This window comes from Physeter macrocephalus, chromosome 5, assembly GCF_002837175.3.
Source record: "Physeter macrocephalus isolate SW-GA chromosome 5, ASM283717v5, whole genome shotgun sequence".
NCBI classification, from domain to species: Eukaryota; Metazoa; Chordata; class Mammalia; order Artiodactyla; family Physeteridae; genus Physeter; species Physeter macrocephalus.
The window spans coordinates 45,100,855-45,124,384 of NC_041218.1; the positions used below are offsets into that span (position 1 = coordinate 45,100,855).

The 23,530-nt window shown below is 42.3% G+C and overlaps 1 protein-coding gene across 1 annotated transcript; it reads left to right on the top strand.

Annotated features, from left to right (window-relative positions):
• Positions 1–16,019, top strand: RP9 (RP9 pre-mRNA splicing factor). The gene is made up of 6 exons (XM_024130968.3): positions 1–179; positions 8,374–8,404; positions 9,545–9,674; positions 12,542–12,633; positions 14,540–14,601; positions 15,478–16,019. The coding sequence occupies exons 1-6, from the start codon at positions 28–30 to the stop codon at positions 15,674–15,676; spliced, it is 666 nt and encodes a 221-aa protein (XP_023986736.1). The 5' UTR covers positions 1–27; the 3' UTR covers positions 15,677–16,019.
• Positions 16,020–23,530: the final 7,511 nt, after the last annotated feature.

Consider the following 23,530-nt stretch of genomic DNA (forward strand, 5'->3'; position numbering starts at 1 on the left):
GCCTCAGCCGCGCCGCGCGGGGCCGCGATGTCGTCCCGACCCGGGCGCGACGACGCGGGGGCAGGGGGCGCGCGGCGGCCGCGAGAGCCTCCGGAGCAGGAGCTGCAGCGACGCCGGGAGCAGAGGCGGCGGCGGCACGACGCGCAGCAGCTGCAGCAGCTCAAGCACCTGGAGTCCTTGTGAGTCCGTCACGCCCGCCCCCAACTAATGCGAGGAATGGGGTCGGGGCCCGAGGTCGCGCGGCGGGGCCCGCCCGGGGTTGGAGACCTGCGAGTGGTTAGGTGGGCCCGTCGGACCCCAGCGAGCTGGATGCGGGTTTTGATCCCGGGCTGCGGGACGCTGGACTCTCAGCCGCTGGAGGAAGAGGGGGGAGGCTCCATCCCCAGGTTCGTCCCGGGCGCGCGAGGCGGCGGCGGGTGGACACTTCCCCGCCGGAAACGACTGTTTTATTGCTCGCGCGGCGACGTCTGTGTAGGTCAGGATTTGAATACAGGAGAAGTGCGGCTGCGCCCTTCGGTCCTTTCCCGTTTCTCAGTTCAAGGGGCTCGCGCTGAACTGGGTAAAATCCCCATTCTTTTCATCTAGTGCTGTTAACTAGGGAAGAAAAAGCCCAGTCCCGTAACAAGAGTGCACGGTGAGGAAGGGAAGAATAAACGTGGGGTGAGGGCCTAGTCCCTGACTCCTCGGGAGGAGCTGTCAGGTAGAAGAGAGCGTGGACTTCTCTCTCGTCCCCAGGATTTTTTTTTACCAGTGTTAAGGGTGGAAGCTACAAAGAGGCCAGTTCCGGCTCAACAAGAAGTATTAGGATGGGAACATATGCATATGTATAACTGATTCACTTTGTTATAAAGCAGAAACTAACACACCATTGTAAAGCAATTATACTTCAATAAAGATGTTAAAAAAAAAAAAAGAAGAAGAAGAATTAGGACTAGAGTCATAGATTCTTGCTGGTCAGCGTGGCCTGACCTAGGAGGCACTGTACTCCCCCTGCTACCCGGGGTTGGAGAGAGTCCAGATAACCCCTGAGAGAAGGGTTGGTGGTAAAGGAGATTTAAACATCAGGTGGAATGTTGGATTAATGACCCTTGCGGTTCTTTTCTGTTTCTGTCGTTCTGTAATCAGCTTTAGAAGTCTGACTTTTCTAAGTTTGGTGTTCACTGAGTTATCTGAATTGTTTTAGGCACTTCCTGTTACCTACCTTCTCATGATTGCTGAGACAGCATGAAAAGTCCTTAAAGGGTTGATCCTTCATTATTAACCGCTGGGAGCTTTGGCACAAAATGCATACTTCCTTGTAGCCTGGCCTGCTCTTTTCAGTGTGGCTCTTGAGCTGAATTTCACTTCAGTGGGCAGTGGTTATGGATTGCTGGCATCCACGGTCCTGGCCCCTTCAGGGCACTCTGGGAGGCTCTTTGTTGCCTGTGCAAGGCCGATGTTGAACAATATTTCCCTAGGATAAGTTCATGCAGGGCTCAGCCGCCCTACCCCACCCCCTAGCCCTCAGTATCCTAACTGTAGGATGCCACATAGTTGTTAATACTCTACATTTATTTTGTAGCTCAGAGCGCACTCAGACATCCTTTTATAACCTCCTTTTGCACGAGAAGATGCAGGTTCAGCAGTTAAGTAACCTGATCAAGCACACACGGAACTGTAAACTAACAAAACTAAAGAGAAACCCGGGTGTCTGATTCTCAGACCAGTGGGATTTTTTCAGTTCAGAGATTTTAAAAGTTCTGGGCTGTTGACATATTTACAGTTTGGCTAGTTCAGAGGCTTCTTTCCTTTTAAATGAAAGTCTGTATTTCCAGAATAATACTTTAACGTAGTTTAAACATCAAATAGTATGAAAAGTCTAATTTCAAAAAATAGTGGTTTGTATCTCTACTCACACTCCCTATACCGTTCCCTCCCACCAAGGCGTCAATGGGGAAACTTAATTTTTTCTCTGGGATTTAACTATTTCTGAATTATATGCTTATACTGCTTTTTTTCGATTGAATAGTAAATGTTACCTATTAAGCTTATGTTATAGTAGATGAGGGTTTAATTCTCTTTCCCTTCCCTTCTTGTCTCCAGCCTTGTATCTCCTCTCAGAATTTCTGTGTGGCTTCTAACCTTTTTTTTATTTCTTTAATTGTCATTTTAGAGAGTCTGGGGAAGGAAGACAGATAAGTAAGTTGGTCAACCAGGCATATTAAGTTCCACTGTGGTTTTTTACAAATGGAATTCAAATCCTTTTGCCACCTGGTATGCTCTCTTTAGTTACCCTCACATTCCTCTCGTCTTTTTCTTACACCTGACCTTAATTTTTCTTACTCTTGCCATACCTGCCAGGCCCCCAAATTCATCTGAGTCTTCCACACATGCTGCTGCCCATTTTCCAGCTCTGTCACTCAAGTGCTCCTGGGCTACTGGGCATAACAGAATGGACATTTTGAGTATATGTGGAGTTACACCTCTGCCTTGCAGCGCCCATAGGGCCAGGCTACAGGAACAACTGGGATGGAGTATGCTTACGTGAAGGACTCTTCCAAAAGAAATCCTACCCCAGCACTCAAATACACAAAGAGTATTATTAAGTACTTGGCAAAATAAAGATTTTTTTGTCCCATGCCTATTTAGGAGATAATCTCTTATCGAAAGTTATCTTAATTTAGTCTTTATACTGCCCAGGGCAACCTGTCACAATCTGAATGATATAATGGCAAGGATTCACAGATGGCACAAAATAATGGGCCTCCACTAACTTTTTTTTTTTTAATTCTGAGGATTAATTACAAAGATAAACACTTCTCAGCTGTCACAGCACAGAAGCCAGCTACTCAGTAAATACACTCCGATTCTCATTTCCAAATCTGTTATTTTCAATAGTTAAATATTACCTTAATCTTTGAGAAATATCTTTTTAACATGCTACCTAAACTAATGAATTGTTTAGCCGTAGGAAAAAACATCAACCACATTGCTTTACACTTGTGGAAACAGTTCTAAAATTGACTTTTTTAGGGAAGTCCATTGCTAATAATAACAGATTTCAAAGTGTGCAGTTCCAGGGGCTTCCCTGGTGGCGCAGTGGTTGAGAATCCGCCTGCCAATGCACGGGACACGGGTTCGAGCCCTGGTCTGGGAAGATCCCACATGCCGCGGAGCGGCTGGGCCCGTGAGCCACAACTACTGAGCCTGCACGTCTGGAGCCTGTGCTCCACAACAAGAGAGGCCGCGACAGTCAGAGGCCCGCGCACCACAATGAAGAGTGGCCCCCGCTCACCGCAACAAGAGAAAGCCCTTGCACAGAAACGAAGACCCAACACAGCCAAAAAATAAAAATAAAAATAAAAAATGTGCAGTTCCATCACATTTTTTTTCTATCTAGGCAAAAACATTTACATATTTTTGAGGAATTCAGATAGTTTCACCATGTTATTTGTACAACTCCTATGGCAAAAAGAAATTATTGTCGGATTACTGGATATTTACATAGACTTTACCACCTCCCTTCCAAACTCCCTTAAGTCCCAATGCCTAAGACATAGCATTAATGTTTCTAATGAAGGGCTGCTGATGGACTGTATCACCTGCCCAATTATGCAAATTTCCATTATTCCTCCTAAAAGAGGCCTAGGCCTATGACATTCAGCAGCTTTCCATTGGAAAATATTTTAAGAATTTGCTTTGGAAATACCATACCTAAAAAGCTTTGTACTGTATCTAAAAGGCTAATTCTACTTATACCCAGTTGTTTATTGTGTAATCTTCAGGGAGTAAATCTTCCTCTGTCCCTTTAGAAGGGCCCTGGATTAGTGACAGTGAGGATGAGGATGGACACTAGACGCCTCCATCATAATCCTTATTTGGAAGGGTCCAGAGATGTTTGCAAGTCCAGGTTGGTACCTGCTATAAATTGGAGGTTTCCACAACCCCCTCCTCTAGTTTGGTTAATTTGCTAGAGCAGCTCATAGAACTCAAGAAAATGTTTTACTAACTGGATTGCTGGTTTATTATAAAAGGTTATAACTCAGGAACAGCCAGATGGAAGAGATACATGGGGTAAGGTATGTGAGAAGCTGTGTAGAGTTTCCATGCCCTCTCCAGGTATGCTGCGCCTTCACGTGTTCACCAACCCTGAAGCTGTCTTAACGCCATCCTGTTGGGTGTTTATAGAGGTTTCATTACATGGGCTTGATTGATTCATCATTGGCCATTAGTGATGAATTCAACCTTCCTGGAGGTGGGGCTGAAAGGTCCAGTCCTCTAATCACATGTTGATTTGCTGAGCCTCAGAGGAGGTAGGGATAGATTTCCTGAACCCTGATCTACCACCTCTGCACCTCTGATATACCTCACTGCACCCCACAGGCCTGCAAGTCTTATAACTGCCCAGCCACAAGACCAAAGAAAGAGCCTGGAGATAGCAACAGAGACACTGAAGGTTTATTGGATAGGGGATCTTATAAGTCTGAAGCAAAGTCCTGGAGCAGCGCCCCACTGTGTACAGCAGACAGCAGTCAGGACGCAGACAGCAGTCTTTGCTTGGGGGGTGGGGAGGTTTACCAGTTATAGTGGGGATTGACATCAGGTTGGCTCATCAGTCACCAGGGAAACCAGCAGAGAGGTGTGTCCCTCACAGCCTCTCAGGTTATCAGCCGTCACAGGGCAGACTTTTTCACTTTGATAAACTATCCTAGCGGAGCTGTTAGCTGGAGTGGGGCAAGCACAGAGGCAGTTACTGAATAAGTTCTGTGATTAAGAGGGAAGGTCAGTCATGCGGGAAGGGGTAGGTGAAGCACAGGGACTGATCAAATAGGGGATATAGGGGCTTCCCTGGTGGCGCAGTGGTTGAGGGCCCGCCTGCCGATGCAGGGGACACGGGTTCGTGCCCCGGTCCGGGAAGATCCCACATGCCGTGGAGCCTGCACGTCTGGAGCCCGTGCTCCGCAACGGGAGAGGCCACAACAATGAGAGGCCCGCGTAACGCAAAAAAAAAAAAAAAAATAGGGGATATAAAGAGAGCCAAAGAACAGCCATCTTAGGTGGCATGATCCTATACCAACCACCTCGCCTGCATGGGAAAAGGCAGTGATCTCTGGAGCCAGATGTTGAAGAGTCACATGGCCTAGAAAGGCAGTAAACCCGGCTGGGGATGATGTCTGTAGGAAGTCCACTGCCCCGTCTATGCCCACCTCCTCTTAGGAGCAGCTGGTAAATCCCCGTAAAGCTGCAGATCTGTAAAAAGATGTGAGGGTTGGCGAGGCCTCTCTCTTGGGTCCAGATCTTGGCCATTATGATGCTAGTGCCTAATCTTGAGCTGCCTCATGAGGCTACTAAGAGCACTAACTTTTTTTCAACAGAAGAGGCAGAAGCCAGCATTGTGGAGTGCCTTTCACATGTTTGCTGTGAACTATTTACCCATGAGGAAATTGAGGCTCTGGGGGTTTAAGTAACTTGCCCAAGGTAGACACCAGTGAGAGTGGATCACAATTCAAAGTAAAATTTTTTTACCTGCAAAGCCCATTCACACTGATTTAGAATTGGAAAACATTCTGGCTGGGATATGGGGTTCTTTACTCCAAAAAAACAAAACATCTCCTTTATCAAGACAGTTCTAAAGAATGTCAAAAGAGAAAAATGATACAATTTGTTAACGAGTTCGATGTCCTTAATTAAAGGAAAAATAATCCACATACTGAGAAGTACAGCACTTCAAATGCAGTGGAACACTCTTCCCAGGGATTTTGGACAAGAGCGGGTTTTATAGGGCCTTAGGTGAGGCAACTTGGAAATAGGGCACGATTGGCTAGAGGGTCAGGGATTTCCTTAGACTAGCACGTCCTCTTATCTAGGGTCAGATAAGCTGAGTTGGAGGATTGTGATTGGGGTATTCCAGATTTCCTTGACAGTGAGGCGTTTCCCATTAGTGCAGGCTGACTTAGGTTTAGATATGTGACATGAGCTGGTCCACTGGGGAGGCCTCCATTCTGGGGGTCCCAAGCTATGAAGTACCTTTGTCAAGAATTACATGGGTGTTTCTGAGAGGAGTTTCAACTTTATGGCTTTTCTAGATTTCATTTAGGAGTACCCTTATCCCCTTAGTTCTCCCTTCTGGTACTTAGCACTAAGCCTGGCATGATTATTGTTGACTGGTTACTTCTGCAAGGAGTAAGTTTTTAAGTTGAACCTTCAGTATCGCCTGAAAATTAAGTTTAGTTTCTCCTAATATACCTGTTCTTTTTTGGTAGGTGGAAATAGCAAGTTGGTTAGAGCAAGAGTGAGGATTTAATTACTGAAACAATTAGAGAAATAACATTGAAATTTTAAAACAAAAATGCAGCCTTTGTAACTCTATAGCAGAAATGAGCTCCTATTAGCATATTTTTGGCCTTTTTTTTTTTTTTTTTTCCTACATCCCAAGTTACCTTTGGTTTATCTCTCAGACCTTTATTAGCCTGGGCTTATACCAACATAGGTGTAAGGAAGATGACATTAATTTCATTTTTCTTTTGTAACTAAAAAACATTGAGGCAGTGTATTTGCATGTAAATAAATGTAAGTGAAAAATAAAACTCCCTCCCTCAGGTATCCTATATATATATATATATATATATATATATATATATATATATATATAAAATCTCCCTTTTCCCATACACACAAATAGAACCATACCAAACACACTGTCCTATACACTACTTTCTTTCTTTTAACTTAAACAATTTTTGACTAGTTTGGGGATAATTAGTATCTATTTGACTATTAGATAAATGATTAACTATTTTAGAATTTATTATTTTCACTGTACAAAATTCAAAAAATTAATCATCTCTGAACTCACCTTCTGTGTGTAGCAACTTTGGGACTCCCCCATTTCCAAGTTGTTGGAGCCAAGATACAGTTTTAAACCAGCCAGAGCATCCTGATGCCCTCTCTCAGTAAAATTTCGTTATAGAGGCATTGAAAAGACCTCAGATGTTCAGTTGTTCTGCCTCTTTTTCCAACTACTTTTTTTTGGCTGCATCGTGTGACATGAGGGATCTTAGTTCCCCAACCAGGGATTGAACCCGTGCCCCCTGCATTGGGAGGACAGAGTCTTAACCACTGGACTGCCAGGGAAGTCCCTCCAACTACTTTTTTTTAAGAAGGGGTTGTGTCAATTAGGCACTCATTTAAAAGCCAGACGCCCATGCTATGTGCTGCATAGCCTGGAATGTGTCAGTACTTGAAACTGAACATAATTACACCTGAAAGTAATACAGTGTTATGTCAATTATATCTCAATTTTTAAATTTTAAAATTGATTTGTTTAAAATGAACCCTAGCATTGGCTGCTGTTTTTCTAGATTTGGCATCCATCAGCCTTTTCCAGAAGTTCCAGTGGAGTGATGAGAAGTGGAAATGAGTTGGGAGCACAGACATGATTTGTATCCTCAGGACCCTGGGGGTCTGAGAGCTCTCTCTGTTGGTGGAAGGGGAAGTACGGTTGCACACAATCAGTCACCTGCCTCTCTAGCGGTAGTTCTTCATTGAGTGCCAGCCTGTCGTCCAGGCACCAAGCAGGAGTCCTGCATCCCTGAGTCCCAGGAGGTCAGTAGGGGCATGAAGGGCAGTCAGAGAGCTGCGCAGCAGACGGCAGCCCAGCAGCCCACTCTGCAGACAGGATAGGCCAGTGGGGAGGATCTTGAATCCGGAGCTTTTGGGGCCGGGGGTGGCGGGGGGCGGGGGGGGAGCGGGCGAGGTGGGAGGGGGAGCCTCTGGGACAGATCACCCTCCTCTCCTTCCCCTACAACAGGCCCTTCCCTCTGGCTTTGCTCCCTCCCCTCTGCACAGCCCCCATCCTTGTCAGAACAGATCACTCACACACCCCCAACCCCATGAGCCTCTCAGTGTTACGGAAGCTGGAAGTTATGGTAGGTAAATCAACCAACTGTAATGACAGGCTGGAACCATAATTCATTCAAGGCTCTTGTTACCTCGCATTTTCCCTGCAATCTCTTGCTTTCCCTTCTTCCAAAAATAAAATCATTGTCCTAAGACACCAAGTTAGGCCCTCAAGGCTCTTCTTACCTCACATTTTTCCCTGCAATCTCTTGCTTTCCCTTCTTCCAAAAATAAAATCGCTGTGCCAAGACACCAAGTTATGATTTCAGTGAATTTAAGTTCTACATCGAACAGGATGTGGTATAGCATCAGTTTATTTATATAGGACTTCTGACTGCTGGGCATATTTTAGTAACTGTTTTAGTTATAATGTAGTTTTAAGTTTTTCTAAAAAAGAAAAGCCTTTTCATTTTGGTCTCCAGTTGCCTTTTGCTGATTGAGATGTGTTACATTCCTATGAACATGGTTGATGACTGGTGTTTTCTTCCTTTCTAGTTATGAAAAACCTCCTCCTGGACTTATCAAGGTCAGTGTGAAGTTTGTACTTTTGGTTTTTCTCTGAGACAGATTTGACTCAGTGCTAGACTCAGTCACTTGTTATGAAAAACAGCTGCATAAGGTTTGAACCTCCTTTTAATGATAGTTCTGTGTCTTCCCTGCAGATGGCAGTCGGTTCATGCACTTTGGGCTTTGTCACAGCCTGTGCCTTTGCAGAAATTTAATCAGCCTTGTGCCGTCCCCTAAGAAACCACTGCAGGCCCCCGAGTGTTCCTCAGCGCTCACTCCCATTCTTTCTGTCTCACTTGTGACTGCATCTCCTCAAAGCTCTCCTGCCCCATGTTCCTTCTCTGACCCTCCCGGTGCTGATTTCTTGAATGTCATCAGCTCAGAGAACACTGGACTCAGGAGACCTGAAGCTCATCCAGTCCAGCCCTACCTGTTGCAGGAGTCCCTCCTCCAGCACCCTGGCCACAGTGTCAGTGTCTTTCTGCAGGAGCGAGACTTAGAGGACTTAAGGCCAAAGTAACCTTTTCTGTTTGGTAACTTTCAACTTAAAAAAAAGATTTTTAGAAAACATTCTTCCATTATAAATTTAATATTCGTGGAAACTTGAAAAAATCATAAGGTAAAAAAACAGCACCTTAATTATATAGTGCAGTTATTTGGTAATGAAAATAAATCTCACAAATACAGCGTGTATGAGATTATAAAACATGACAGTGGCCTTCAAGGTCTAATAATCTATTTTACTCTAACACATTGTTCTTATTATTCCAGGAAACCTCACTTGTTTAACTCTATATTCTGCCTCATTCCACAATGCTTTTAAGTTAGCAGAAAACCTTTTGTGATCTTAGAATCTAATTTTTGTGATCTAGAATCAGAATTTGGAGCTCACAGATCAATCCTATGTAAATACTAGTAACTCTTCTCTAAGAACAGCTACTTTGTTTTCATGGTATAGCTAGCTCTTCTAGTATAGTTACTTCCATTTTTTTCTATCAGTTATGATTTGTCTTTCTTTCTAGCTCTTCAGAGGGTAACTTATGATGACATTGGGATCTCCAGCCCATGAGAATGCCAGGCAGTGCTGTGTTCTCAAACAGTTGGGAGAGAGTTCCGGTACTTTTTTGCCACACAGCTTACACACTGTTTCCTTTTTCAGGAGGATGAGACTAAGCCAGAAGACTGTATACCAGATGTCCCAGGCAATGAACATGCCAGGGAATTTCTGGCCCACGCACCAACAAAAGGACTTTGGATGCCACTGGGGAAAGAAGTCAAAGTCATGCAGTGTGAGTGTGGAAGGGTTTCAAGTAACACCCTCAATACATGCAAGTTATAGACCACTGTTTACAAACAAGTTCACTTCTTTTAATTCATTCTCACCACAGCCCTGCTAAAGTCAGGGCATGACCCTGTGCTATAGATGAGGAAGCCGCCTTGCATATGTTATTAAGTGTTCTGGGGTAAGAGGCAGAGCAGTGCTTTGGCTCCAGGGCTTCTGGCTGTAAGGGTAATGGTCTTCCACAGGGCCGTAGCTGCCTGCGGAGTATACGCTTCAGTAATATTCCTGTAACAGAAAGGATATTCCATGTAGAAATGCCATGGGGGACAAGGGATGCATTGGAGGGTGGTCCCTTGGGTCTTGCCTCAGTCAGTCATCCTCATCAGAGGTGTTGAGGTTTTATCCAGGTAACCTGAGAGGAGCTCTGGGCCACAGAGGGTGGGTCTGGAACAGGTAGAGCTCCGTGTGCACACCCTCCACCGCACCAGAGCAGCAGCACCTTCATCTAGTGTAAGACGGCATTTGAAGAAGGGATACGGCTGCCTTTAAAGACATTTGTTTGTACAAAGATTCTTCACACACATAATTAATATAGCAGTTCTCAGCCCCTTTCCTTCATTCCCCTCACCTAAAAGGCGACAACCTCAACCTCTTTTAGGAAGGTTATTTTGAAGTTTATCCCTATGTATCTATAAAGGTTTTTTTTTTTTTTTAATTAATTAATTTGGCTGCGTTGGGTCTTCGTTGCTGCGCACGGGCTTTCTCTAGTTGTGGCGAGCAGGGGCTACTCTTGATTGCGGTGTGCAGGTCTCTCACTGCAGTGGCCTCTCTTGTTGCAGAGCATGGGCTATAGGCACGTGGGCTCAGTAGTTGTGGCGCACAGGCTTAGTTGCTCTGCAGCATGTGGGATCTTCCCAGACCAGGGCCCGAACCCATGTTCCCTGCATTGGCAGGCGGATTCTTAACCACTGTGCCACCAGGGAAGCCCCTATCCCTGTGTATCTAGGTAACAGGATTACATTCCTGCCCCTTGATTTTTCAGGTTTCTTCATTATCTGTTGACTTCTTCCTGTAGAAAACAAGAATTCAGCTCTTTTTTTCTTCCTCCATCCCATCTCATACACATACCCTTCCTATATCTCATTTTCCCAGTAATAGTTATATCATAAATTTAGTTAAGTAAACCCTTTGTGTTTATTATTTTCAGAGTTGAATCACGTATTAAACTGATTACATTTCTTTCTTTTTTTTTTTTTTTAATTATGGTTAAAAACCACTCCTCTCTGGGCTTCCCTGGTGGTGCAGTGGTTAAGAGTCCGCCTGCCAATGCAGGGGACGCGGGTTCGTGCCCCGGTCCGGGAAGGTCCCACATGCCACGGAGCAGCTGGGCCCGTGAGCCATAGCCACTGAGCCTGTGCGTCTGCAACGGGAGAGGCCACAGCAGTGAGAGGCCCACGTACCACACACACACAAAAAAAACAACCACTCCTCTCTGTGATAGGGTAGTTGTGCTTCACTTACCATTTTACAGTTCCTTTCATTGACTTGCAAATTAAAAGTGTTTAGTCTGGACCAGAACCAGTTTTACATGAAGTTAATGAAGCTTAACCTTTAGGGCCCTTGTACCTTCCAAAGGTCTTTGGAGTCCCACCAGTGCAGTCATATGGTTCTTTCTATAAAATTTGCCAAGGCAAGACTTTTTTCCCCCTAAAGAGCCCTTCCTCTCCTTAATTTATGTAAGCTTCAGACTCCACAAAACTTGGATCCATCCCAGATGGGAAAACACATGCACACATAACCCCGTATTCATTGATTTCCATGATCCTAGTGTTATCTAGAGCAGAGCTTCTCAAACTTAGGGTGGGCCTGAGATTCTATATTTCTGACAAGCTCCCAGGTGATGCTAATCTTGCTGGTCTGTACCGTTGACCACACTTTGAGTAACAAGGATCACCTTTCCTTTAACAAAGAATTTTGATCACAGGTGGTATGGATCCTTCTTGATACCCACACATCAATCCGTGGCATTTAAAATCCCCCCCTTTTTGTCATAAAGACAGACATGTGTTTGAAGCGGTCTGCATTTGCATTAAGAGTGCATTCCTTCTTCCCCAGGTGGAAATAGTGGGGAGATAAGGACAGAGGCAGGTCAGAGAATCCCTAAACTTCATTTTTTCCCAATGGTTTCCTACTACCAACTCTCAAATAAAAATATAAAGGGGAAAACATTATTTCCCTGTCTGCATATTTTTAGGAGCTACCAGCGTGGAGCAAATTTGGCTGATCTGACCTATAATCCGTCTTCCTGCTTCCTGACCTCCTTGGTTGGAGTTGCTTGATGCCTGTATAGTTTACTAGGTCTGCTGGAACAAAGTACCACAAACTGTATGACTTAAACGAGAAATTTATTGTCTCACAGTTCCGGAGGCTAAAAGTCCAAAGTCAGGGTGTCCTCTTGAGGGCTGTGAGGGAAGGATGTATTCCAGGCCTCTCTAAAAACTCTGTCTCCCAGTAAGGTCACATTCTGAGGTACTAGGGGTTAGGACAATTCAATACAGTGGGGAAGCAGACAGGATGACACAATTCAACCTGTAACACAGTTAAAAAACAAAAAATCATACTTTGCTTTTTGCATGGGATTGTTTAGTAAGTACTTGGTTCATTTCTAAACCTCTATGATTAAAGGATACTTGAGGAAGTAATTAGTTTCCCTCTCTTTTCTGGGATCTTACGTGGTTCATCCATTAATTATATTTGCTTTTAAAATTGGAATCTAATGAAGAATATCTTTAATATGATCTACTGATACCTTTATCTTGATTGAGTAAAAATGCATTATCTTACAGAAATATATCCCTTTTTCTTTGTTTTCAGGTTGGCGTTGTAAACGGTATGGTCACCGAACAGGCGACAAAGAATGCCCTTTCTTTATCAAAGGCAACCAAAAGTTAGAGCAGTTCAGAGTAGTAAGTAAAACCCCAGAGTGTCAATTTACGTTTACTGGAGATAATGAATGTCGGTGAATCAGGCAGTCACCAGTGAACTGGAGGTTCACATAAAATACATTCCGAAAGCCTTTAGGCCAAAGTATCTGGTGTTAACTACATCTCTATTAAATCGAATTTGTGTGAAAGATTAGTTCATTAACAAAAAAATGCATATTAAAATGTTATTTGCTTTTGTCTTGGGAACAGTGCTTTTTCTGAAGCAGGCATTTTTATCAATTCAGTTAGTCTTTTTTTTTTTTTTTTTGGCATGCAGCTTGTGGGATCTTAGTTCCCTGACCAGGGATCAAACCTGGGCCCTCGGGAGTGAGAGCGCAGAGTCCTAACCACTGGACTGCCAGGGAATTCCCCAGTCAGTCTTTTTTTACTTATGTAAAAAAATCATATTTCATAAATAAAATCAGGGTTCTAGTTTCCCAGTCTTTGTCTAAAGTCTGTATATTTTTCTATCATAAACTGGAAGTGTGTGTATAAACGATGTACCCTCTTTAGATGATAGTAAAATCAATCTATCAGTTCATCACTTTATTTTAACAAAGTCACCTCCCAGGGTTAATTCACCATTCAGTAACTGTTTTGGTCAATTTAACTATGCTATTACTGGATATATTGGGATTATCAGCATATCAAACAGGGGTATATAAACATTCTCCAAGATATTTAAAATACTGGGTTTTCATTTTACTAATTTACAGAAAATATTCTGGATAAATCACTGCTACCTGGAATGTCAACTTTTACAGTGCCTATAATAGATAATTTAATGATAAATCTCAAAAACTTAAACATATTCATATTTTTAAAATTTAGAAACCTAAATTCTAAGAATTGATCTAAGGATATAACAGAACATCAGTATGCACAAATTATTATGAATGTATAAGGATAACTTTCAGAATTATTTATATGATTAGAAAATAGAAACTGAAGAAAAATAGGAAACAACTGCAGTGTCCAATATACAACATAAGTTACCACAACATATAAATCATATAGCTTTTAAGAATTATGTTTTAAAAGAATATGTAATGTCATAGGAAGATATTCATGAAAGCATAAGTGAAAAAGAGAATAGAGTTGTATATATAACATGATTATAATCTTCTATAAATTATGAATAATGACTGGAAGAACCACACTAAAATATTAACAGTGGATATCCCGGCTGGTAAAATAATAGATATTTTTAACTTTGTTTTTTTGATATGTAAAAATTTTATAATAAACATACTTTTAAAGATAATTCACATGCCATAAAATTCATTCTATGTGTATTCATATTTTTAAGTAATTTAAGTAGCTTTTAATTATACAAATATCATAAGAATAAATTTGCCTTATTTTAACAAAATGGAAACATTACAGTAAGGTTTTTCACAATTGATTTTTCAAGTCCAATCTTGCCTCTCTCCCCAGAGGGAATTTGTAGTAAGTAGCTTGAATATACTTCCAGACTTCTCTTTGGTCACATCCAGTATGTTTTTGTGTACCTATAAATGAATCATTCTTACGCATCATTTCCAACTCACTTGTTTTGCTTAATAATATCTCTTGATCATCTTTCCACATAGAATAGAATTACCTCAAGATTTTTAACCTTGAGTGGTATTTAATAATGATTTTGCCATGGTTCATTTCCTTATAAAGGCTATGTAAATTATACCCTGTATTTGTATAACTGGAAAGTCTTTTTTATAGCCTCCAGGAGTTTGAAATGATGGCAACCCTTAGGAAGGATTAGAACATATTAAATATAAAATTACACCACATAGGAGGGAAAAAAATTGGTTTCAGTGAAAGAGGGATTTAATTTTAATTTAACAGTCTATGAAGCCTAACCTAACCATAACCTTCTCTAACCCTCAAGGCACATGAAGATCCCATGTACGACATCATTCGAGAGAATAAAAGACATGAAAAGGATGTAAGGTGAGATTGTCCAGATGATAACAATATCCTCTTAAAGTTTGAAATTATATAGTTAGGAACTTGATAAATTAAAAAGTTTTTAATTCCAGTATTAGAGGAGTGGTTTTAGTAAATATGGTACTTTAATTGCGAAATATTTGGAAGACAGGAATAGTCCCTGAAAAAGCCAGTGTGTGGGGAATGAGCAGGCCAGCCTGTTCTACTTGGGTTAACTTAAAGCAATGGGCTTGGCCCAGCCCACTCATGTCACTGATAGTTGACGTTGGCAACTGTAATTTATCTTCTCTAGATCTTCTTTAAAGATCTGAGCTTTTGTTAAAAATTCCTAGACAGGGTTAAAGACAGGGTGAAAAAACAAGAGGACTTTTTTGGGGGTTTGGGGGGTATTTTTTCAAATTGATGATACTGAACTATAATTATATATAACTATTATATATAATATATATACATAACATATATTCTTCTTCAGATTCTCTTCCCTTATAGGTTATTACAAAATATTGAGTATAGTTCCCTGTGCTGAATTACAATTGTTGAGGAGGTAGATTACTTAGTATGAACTTGAACAGTGGGGGAATGATTTAGGAAAGTATCCATCTGTTAGAAGGTATAATAGTAAGGACTATGGAAACATGCAGAAACATTTAGGACAGTGAAAAGAATACAGAATAGCTTGTACACTGGTTACAGTCATGTAAAATAGGCAGGGGTGTAGACAAGAATGGGGAGAACTTGCAAAAATAAAAATAAGTACTGTCTTTAACGAGGTGATGCTTTGTGACATTTTTCACCCTCACTACTGTTCTTATATTTTTATCTAAAATAATTTTTTAAGTTACATTGAATATGTTACTTTGGTCAATCTTATGTGTTTAGGATTCAACAGTTAAAACAGTTACTGGAGGATTCAACATCAGATGAAGATGGGAGCAGCTCCAGTTCCTCAGAATGTAAAGAGAAACACAAGAAAAAGAAGAAGAAAGAGAAGCATAAGAAAAAGAAGAAAGAAAAGAAAAAGAAGAAAAAACGAAAGCATAAGTCTTCCAAGTCAAATGAGAGTTCAGACTCAGAATGACAACAGCTTGACTTGTTCAACATTCTCTTCTCAAAAATCAAACACTGTGGCCAAAGATCAGAGGAATGTGGAATCAGAGAGGAATAGGAGAGAGAGACACCAAGAAAGGAGGAGATTTGGTGTCACAGGTGTGAATTCTCACCTACCTTCCAGTAAAGATGTGACCCCCCAGAAGAGTGAGTTGTATCTTGCCAGGTGCTAGCTCTGGACAGCGGCTGATTTCAGGCTGGAAAGCTTTTCTCATTGTTCTCCTCCCTGCTGATCACTGTGGGTCCTGATTCCTTAGAAATGCCTCTGGCAGGGTGGCCAGACTAAGGGAATCTCTGAGGAAGCTCCTCCAGGTGCTGCCTCCCTGCTGATCACTGTGGGTCCTGATTCCTTAGAAATGCCTCTGGCAGGGTGGCCAGACTAGGGGAATCTCTGAGGAAGCTCCTCCAGGTGCTGCCGAAGCTTCCACCCTCCATGGTGGGGCTACTTAATGCCCTTAGATTTCAGACTTGACTTTCCTCTGTTGTCGAGGATAATAAAAGCTCGTTATTTATTTTTTAAATGTATTTATTTTTTATTTCTTAATGCATGCATGTATGTGCTCCAGATTTAAAAGGTACCTAAGGTTTACTTATGAAAACTCTTACTACTTCCTTTTTCCCCCCAGCTTCCCAGTTCCTTCTCCCAATGGCTACCAGTTTTACCAGTTTCTTGTGAAGTCTTCCAGGAATATTGTATACATCACAGACAAGCATAGGGCTTTTTTTTTTTTTTAACACAAATGCTATACACATTCATCTGCACGTTATTTTTTTAACTTAACAGTATAAAACTTATTTATTTATTTATTTATTTTTGGCTGCGTTGGGTCTTTGCTGCTGTGTGCGGGCTTTCTCTGGTTGCGGTGAGCAGGGGCTATTCTTTGTTGTGGTGCGCGGGCTTCTCAGCGCGGTGACTTCTCGTTGCGGAGCACGGGCTCTAGGCACGTGGGCCTCAGCAGTTGTGGCACGCTCCCGCAGGCTCAATAGTTATGGCTTGCAGGCTCTAGAGCGCAGGCTCAGCAGTTGTGGTGCACGGGCTTAGTTGCTCTGCGGCATGTGGGATCTCCCCAGACCAGGGCTCGAACCCATGTTCCCTGCATTGGCAGGCAGTTTCTTAACCACTGAGCCACCACGGAAACCCTAAAACTGATTTTAATATTAAGTACATCCTGCACTGCTGCACCAAAGGTACAGTGTATTCATAATCACCTGAGATGATTTGTTGACTGTGGGGAGGGGTTCCTATAACAATAATGAAAAATCTTGTGTGGCTACATTGTATTTAACTTGCTTGGATCTTACTGCCCCAGTCCTAAGATTTTTCCAGAGTAATTGACTCAGAAAAATGTTTAAGACTATAGGGGAATTACTATTCAGGGTCAGCTACCCACATCCCAAAATATATCCCTCACTTCCTTCCTCTTCCTGTTAGTAAGCATGGCCCACCTGTGCTCTTCTAGCTTTGTGCCACAGCAGAAGCAGCTTACCCATCAGGGTGGTGCCTGCAGCTATGGGAGAGTAAGTCCTATGGTCTGCTGAGCTAAATGGAGCTAGATCTTGCTCACAGCTAAGTGTCCCTACCTATCCAGCAGGTCTCTTGCTGTTTTCAGGGTCCCAGGAACTTTCTATTCCCATTTCCAACCTCTTACCCTGGGGGTTGGATTCCCCCTTCTTTAAAGAACAGCCAATCCAAGCCCAGAATGGACCTACCTCTTACTCTAATCGATAAATCCTCCTGGTCTTGGCCTTGGAATAATACCTCAGTAACACAATTGTCCAGATTGGAATCACCGGGGCGTGTTATTTCTGAAATCCTGAGGCCAGTTAAGTTAGGCATGCTCTAAACTTATCCTTGGCGTCCTAGCTCAGCATGCACAACATGGGCCATTTGTCCTATTCTATATGTCTCACAGTGTTTGCTACCCAGTCCCAGCCTCTTCAGGGAACTTCTTACTGTCCCATTTGATAAAATGTTCTTAAAAAATAGGAAAGAATCTGCATCAATGATTCTCAAACCTTTGGGACATCAAAATCAACTAGAGTGCTTGTTAAAACACAGATTCCTGTGCTCCCAGAATTCTAGAGTTTCTGACTCTAGGGTGGACCTGGGAATTTTCCTAACAAGTCCCCAAATGATGCTAAGGCTGTTGGTCTGGGGACTGTACTTGGAGAATCACTGCTCTATATCTTTAACCTCTTACTGGAGCATTCCTTCCTGCTTTAACTGGAATCTGGCCATACGCTGCAGCTTTTGTAAATTAACTACTGTCCATACTCCCTCACTGTGGTTTTCTCTATCTTCTCTTTCTGGCCAAGATTCTAAAGTCCATCACTTAAGCCTGTCATCTCCCTTGACCTGTGGTCCTTTTGGCCTTCTTTCTCAGAAGAACCTCAAGCCAGACTGCTAGAGAAAAATCACACAGCCATGTAGTTGGTACCCACCTAAAGTCACCTCCAAACTCAACTTACACCATAAAGCTGACTAGTTGCACATGTTGGGTTGCTAGTCACCTGTTCAAATCTATCCCAAAACATCTCCCTTCAAGTTGAGCATTTTCAAGTCCTATCCAGGAAGTCATCACAAGCCCTCAGACCTTCCTGCACCAAGACGTCCTACCATCCATCCTCATAGTTGTGGTAGGCAGAATTCTAAAATGGCCCCAGGATTTTCCCCCTATTCTCCGGGAGTGTTAAGTATGATGAATTTTACTCTGATGATTAGATTATTTTACAAGCACAAGGAAAGGGAAATTATGTGGGTGTTCCTAACCAAATCATAAGAGCCCTTTAAAATTCCAGAGTTTTCTCTAACTGGTCACAGTATAGGGACTCAGATTTCAAGCCTGTGAGAGATTCCACGTGCCACTGCTGACCTTACAGACATACAGATGAAGTCAGGATTACAAGGTGAGGAGTGCAGCAAACTAATTAGAGGCCCCTAATAGCCAGCAAGGAAATGGGGAACTCAGTCCCAGTGCTAAAAAAACTCAATATTGCCAACGTCAATGACCTTGGAGGCATAATCTTCACTAGAGCCTCAGTTGTGAGCCCAACCCTGCTGACATCTTGATTTTGGTCTTGTGAGATGCTAAGCTGAGAACCCAGTTAAGCCTGCCCACACTTATGACCTACAGAATGTGAGATAATAGATGGTTGTTTTTTTAAGCTGTTATGTTTGTGGTAATTTGTTATGCAACAACAGAAAACTAATTAACAGTTCAGTCAGGTTTCTCTCTTCCTCCACCTGTGCTCTGGACCCCACCTGTCAGCCAGCAGTAGAGGTCAGTGATTAAAAGCATTGCCTCTGAATTCAGACCACCTGGGTTTTTTTGTTTTTTTGTTTTTTTTGTGGTACGTGGGCCTCTCACTGTTGTGGCCTCTTCCGTTGCGGAGCACAGGCTCCGGACACACAGGCTCAGCAGCCATGGCTCACGGGCCCAGCCGCTCCGCGGCATGTGGGATCTTCCCAGACCGGGGCACGAACCCTTATCTCCTGCATCGGCAGGCGGATTCTCAACCACTGCGCCACCAGGGAAGCCCCAGACCACCTGGTTTTGAATCCCAGCTGCACCATTCGTGAGCTCTCAGATTGGGCAAGGTGCGTGACCTCTCTATGCCTTCATTTCCTTGACTGATAATATTTACCCATAGAATCAAGTGACTTGGTATTGTAAAGCATTTAGGACACATTGTGGCACATTTCAGTTGCTAAATGAATACTAGCTACTCCTGCTACTACTTATGCTATCTATCATCAACATCTCTTCCTGCTTTCTCGGGCATCTTCCTCCTTTCATTATCACATTTCCCATCTTCAGACTCTGACTGCTATGTTGCCCCCAGCATTTAAAAATTTTTAAATTATAAAATGAATACATGCTCATAAAAAGTTCCCCATTCAGGGCCATTATAAAAAGTGAGAGTCTACTTATAATGGTTTGATATAGCCTTCCAGATCTTTTAAAAAATGCATTACCAGACACATAGGCACAGGGTTATTAGTTGAAAAAACTGAAGACCACTATGAATATTGTTCTATGACTTGGTTTCACTTACTATACCTTGGCAAACTGCTTACCACAAGCTTTATTTTTTTTAAATTTTTTATTTTATATTGGAGTATAGTTGATTTACAATGTTATGTTAGTTTCAGGTGTACAGCAAAGTGATTCAATTATACATATACATATACCTATTCTTTTTCAGGTTCTTTCCCCATTCAGGTTATTACAGAATATTAAGTAGAGTCCCCCGTGCTATACAGTAGGTCCTTGTTGATTAGCTATTTTATATGTAATAGTGTGTATATGTTAATCCCAAACTCCTAATTTATCCCTCCCTGCCAACTTTCCCCTTTGGTAACCATAAATTTGTTTTTTTTTTAAGTCTGTTTCTGCTTTGTAAATAAGTTCATTTGTATCATTTTTTTTAATTCCACATATAAGTGGTATCATATGATATCTGTCTTTCTCTAACTTACTTAGTATGATAATCTCTAGGTTCTTCCATGTTACTACAAATGGCATTATTTCATTCTTTTTAATGGCTGAGTAATAGTCCATTGTATATATGTACCACATCTGCTTTATCCATCATCTGTGGATGGATATTTAGGTTGCTTCCATGTCTTGGTTACTGTAAATAGTGCTGCAATGAAACATTGGGGTGCATGAATCTTTTGTAATTACAGTTTACTCCAGATATATGCCCAGGAGTGGGATTGCTGGATCATATGGTATTCTTATTTTTAGTTTTTTAAGGAACCTCCATACTGTTCTCCATAGTGGCTGTACCAATTTACATTCCCACCAACAGTGTAGGAAGGTTTCCTTTTCTCCACACCCCCTCCAGCATTTGTCTGTAGACTTTTTGATAATGGCCATTCTGACTGGTGTGAGGTGATACCTCATTGTAGTTTTGATTTTCATTTCTGCAGTAATTAGTAATGTTGAGCATCTTTTCATGTGCTTTTTGGCTATCTGTGTGTCTTCTTTGGAGGAATGTCTATTTAGGTTTTCAACCCATTTTTTGATTGGGCTGTTTTTTGATATTGAGCTGCATGAGGTGTCTGTATATGCCATATATACCACAAGCTTTAAATGGCCACAGAATTCCTTGGTTTGAAGGTGTTATGACTCATTTAACCATTCCTCTATCACAATTCAGTTGTTTCCTATTTCTCATTCTTCAATATTGTGATTTATAATATATATTTGATCACTCATATGACCAAAATACATTTCTCATATATACTTGGTCTTTGTCCACGGTTTCTGGCCCACAGCTCCCAAAACCCTTGGAATGTCATGTGTGGCAAGAGCAATGGGAGCATCTTTTGTTATATTTGGTCTCTTGTCCTCAGTTCATGACAGCCTGAAAGGTGAAATGGGTGTCTTGTTACTCATAACAAACTCCTTTCCACCACAACTAGGTTTATGTTCATAAGGTGACTTCTGAAAAGTACCTAAAGATGGGGGAAGGGGCTGGTTGCCAGGAAAACCTAACTGAATAGAGTTGGAAATTTCAGTCCCACCCCCTGACTGGGGAAAAAGGAGAGGGACTGGAGGTTGAAACAATCACCAATGGCCAATGATTTAATCAATCATGCCCATGTGATGGAGCCTCCATAAAAACCCAAGGCGGGGTTCAGAGAGCTTCTGGGTTGGTGAACACATGGAGGTGCTGGGAGAGTGCTCCGCAAGCAGAGGGTGTAGAAGCTCTGTGCCCCTTCCCACCTACTTTGCCCTATGCATCTCTTCCATCAGGCCGTTCCTGAGTTACAGCCTTTTATAATAAACCAGTAATATAGCAAATTAATCGAACCCAAACAGGGGCTTCCAAGACCTCCGATCTATAGCCAGTGTGTCAAAAGCACAGGTGAAACCTGGCTTTTGAGTAGAATCTGAAGCTGAGGGTGGCGGTGGCACAGTCCTATACGACTGAGCCCTTACCACATAGAATCTGATGCTATTTCCAGGCAGAGATTGTCAGAACTGAGTTAAATCATAAGACACACCGCTGGTGTCAGGATCTGCAAAGGAAGCTTACCGTACCCTCCTACCCCATCCTTCGTTACCCCAACCATTGCATTCCTATCTCCAGGATTCCTATCTTGAACTACCTCTGTAGTTCAGTTGTCTTCTGATGGGCCTGGAATGCTAGTAGAGAGAGGGACCACAGTGCAAAATGGGTTAATCTTAAGTTAAAACTAAGCTATCCATTAAATACTATACACTAAATGGCAGTCTCTATACAACTACTTAATGAGGATATTATTGATTATATAGCAAGTCAATATCAGCCAGAAATGTACAGTATGGTCAGGAGACTGACAGCTACTGCATTTCATTTGTCACGTTATGAAAGTGGTAACAGTGCACTGATGACACATGCGGGTCACCTTATCCAGCCATGGGTGGAGATACAGGCCAGAACCACTTTCCAGATGTTACTTAAAGCAGGTCTGAAGTAGGAGTTAGTTAGGCAGTCACAGACCTTCTAATAAGACCAGCTTTGCAAACACTATCTTTTGCTTGTCTCTGCTCATTGCTATCACTTTTTACAATCTCATTACACCAGCCAGAAGTACTGGGTTAGTATAGGGAGTTATAAGCACAGCAAGGATATGCTCATACATCTTAGCTCAGAGGGAACACTGGCCGGTCCCATCCATGTATCTCCATAATGACCAAGGACATTCCTGGTGGCACTCCCATTGTGTCCCACACCTGGAAAACCATGAATTCTGCCATGCCACCTTCTTTCAAAACACCTGTCTTCAACCACACAAACCTTTTGGATACCTAGTCAGACCTAATCTGTACCATTTATTGGGAGATTGGTTCCACACATTGACCATCCAGGTCCTAGGGTCTGAGTATAAAGAAGTCTTACTTGCCTAAAGCTTCCTTTGTTTCTAGGAGTAGACACTAGATGCTAGTAAAGAACATGTGACAACCTACCCTTCCACATATCTATCAGGGACCGGCTATGTGCCTGGCCTGCATTAATAAACAATGAGTCAGCATCCTCTCTATGCCCAGGATAGTTCCTCTTTATGGGGAATGCTTAAATCTTTTTATTCTGTACTCAACTCCACCATCCTTTTCTCCTTATCCCAAAGTCCCTGGAGATGACAAGACAGAACTATTCATGAATGATCCAATTCTACTGCTGTTGTCGTGAGTGTTGTGTCCACTATGAGAGAGGAAGAAAATGCTTCAGAATCACACACTTCTGCAATTCAACTTACTTGCTGTTTTATAACTTTTAATTCCAAAGGCTTTACAATGTCACATTTTCTTGTTTGTTGGTATAACATAAGTAGTTCAAATCAAGAAAGAGATCACATGTTCTAATCCATCATGATGATGCAATATTTAGCTCTTCCTTGAAGCTGGAACTCAGCAATTTGTTTCCTATGAAATAACAATGGAATAATACAATTGTGTAACAGATGTGATATAGAGAATCATTATCAATATCTTTAGTTTCCATTTTTAGGATAAAGCCAAAGGTCTTGACATCTCGCCTAAGCTTAGTTATCATTCTTCCCTTTATGACCACTGCAGGGCAGAAGTGACCTTTAAAAGGCCATTAGGGACTTCCCTGGTGGCACAGTGGTTAAGAATCCACCTGCCAATGGAGGGGACACAGGTTCGAGCCCTGGTCCAGGAAGATCCTACGTGCCGCGGAGCAACTAAGCCTGTGCGCCACAACTACTGAGCCTGTGCTCTAGAGCCCACGAGCCACAACTACTGAGCCCGCGAGCCACAACTACTGAAGCCCGTGCGCCTAGAGCCCATGCTCCGCAACAAGAGAAGCC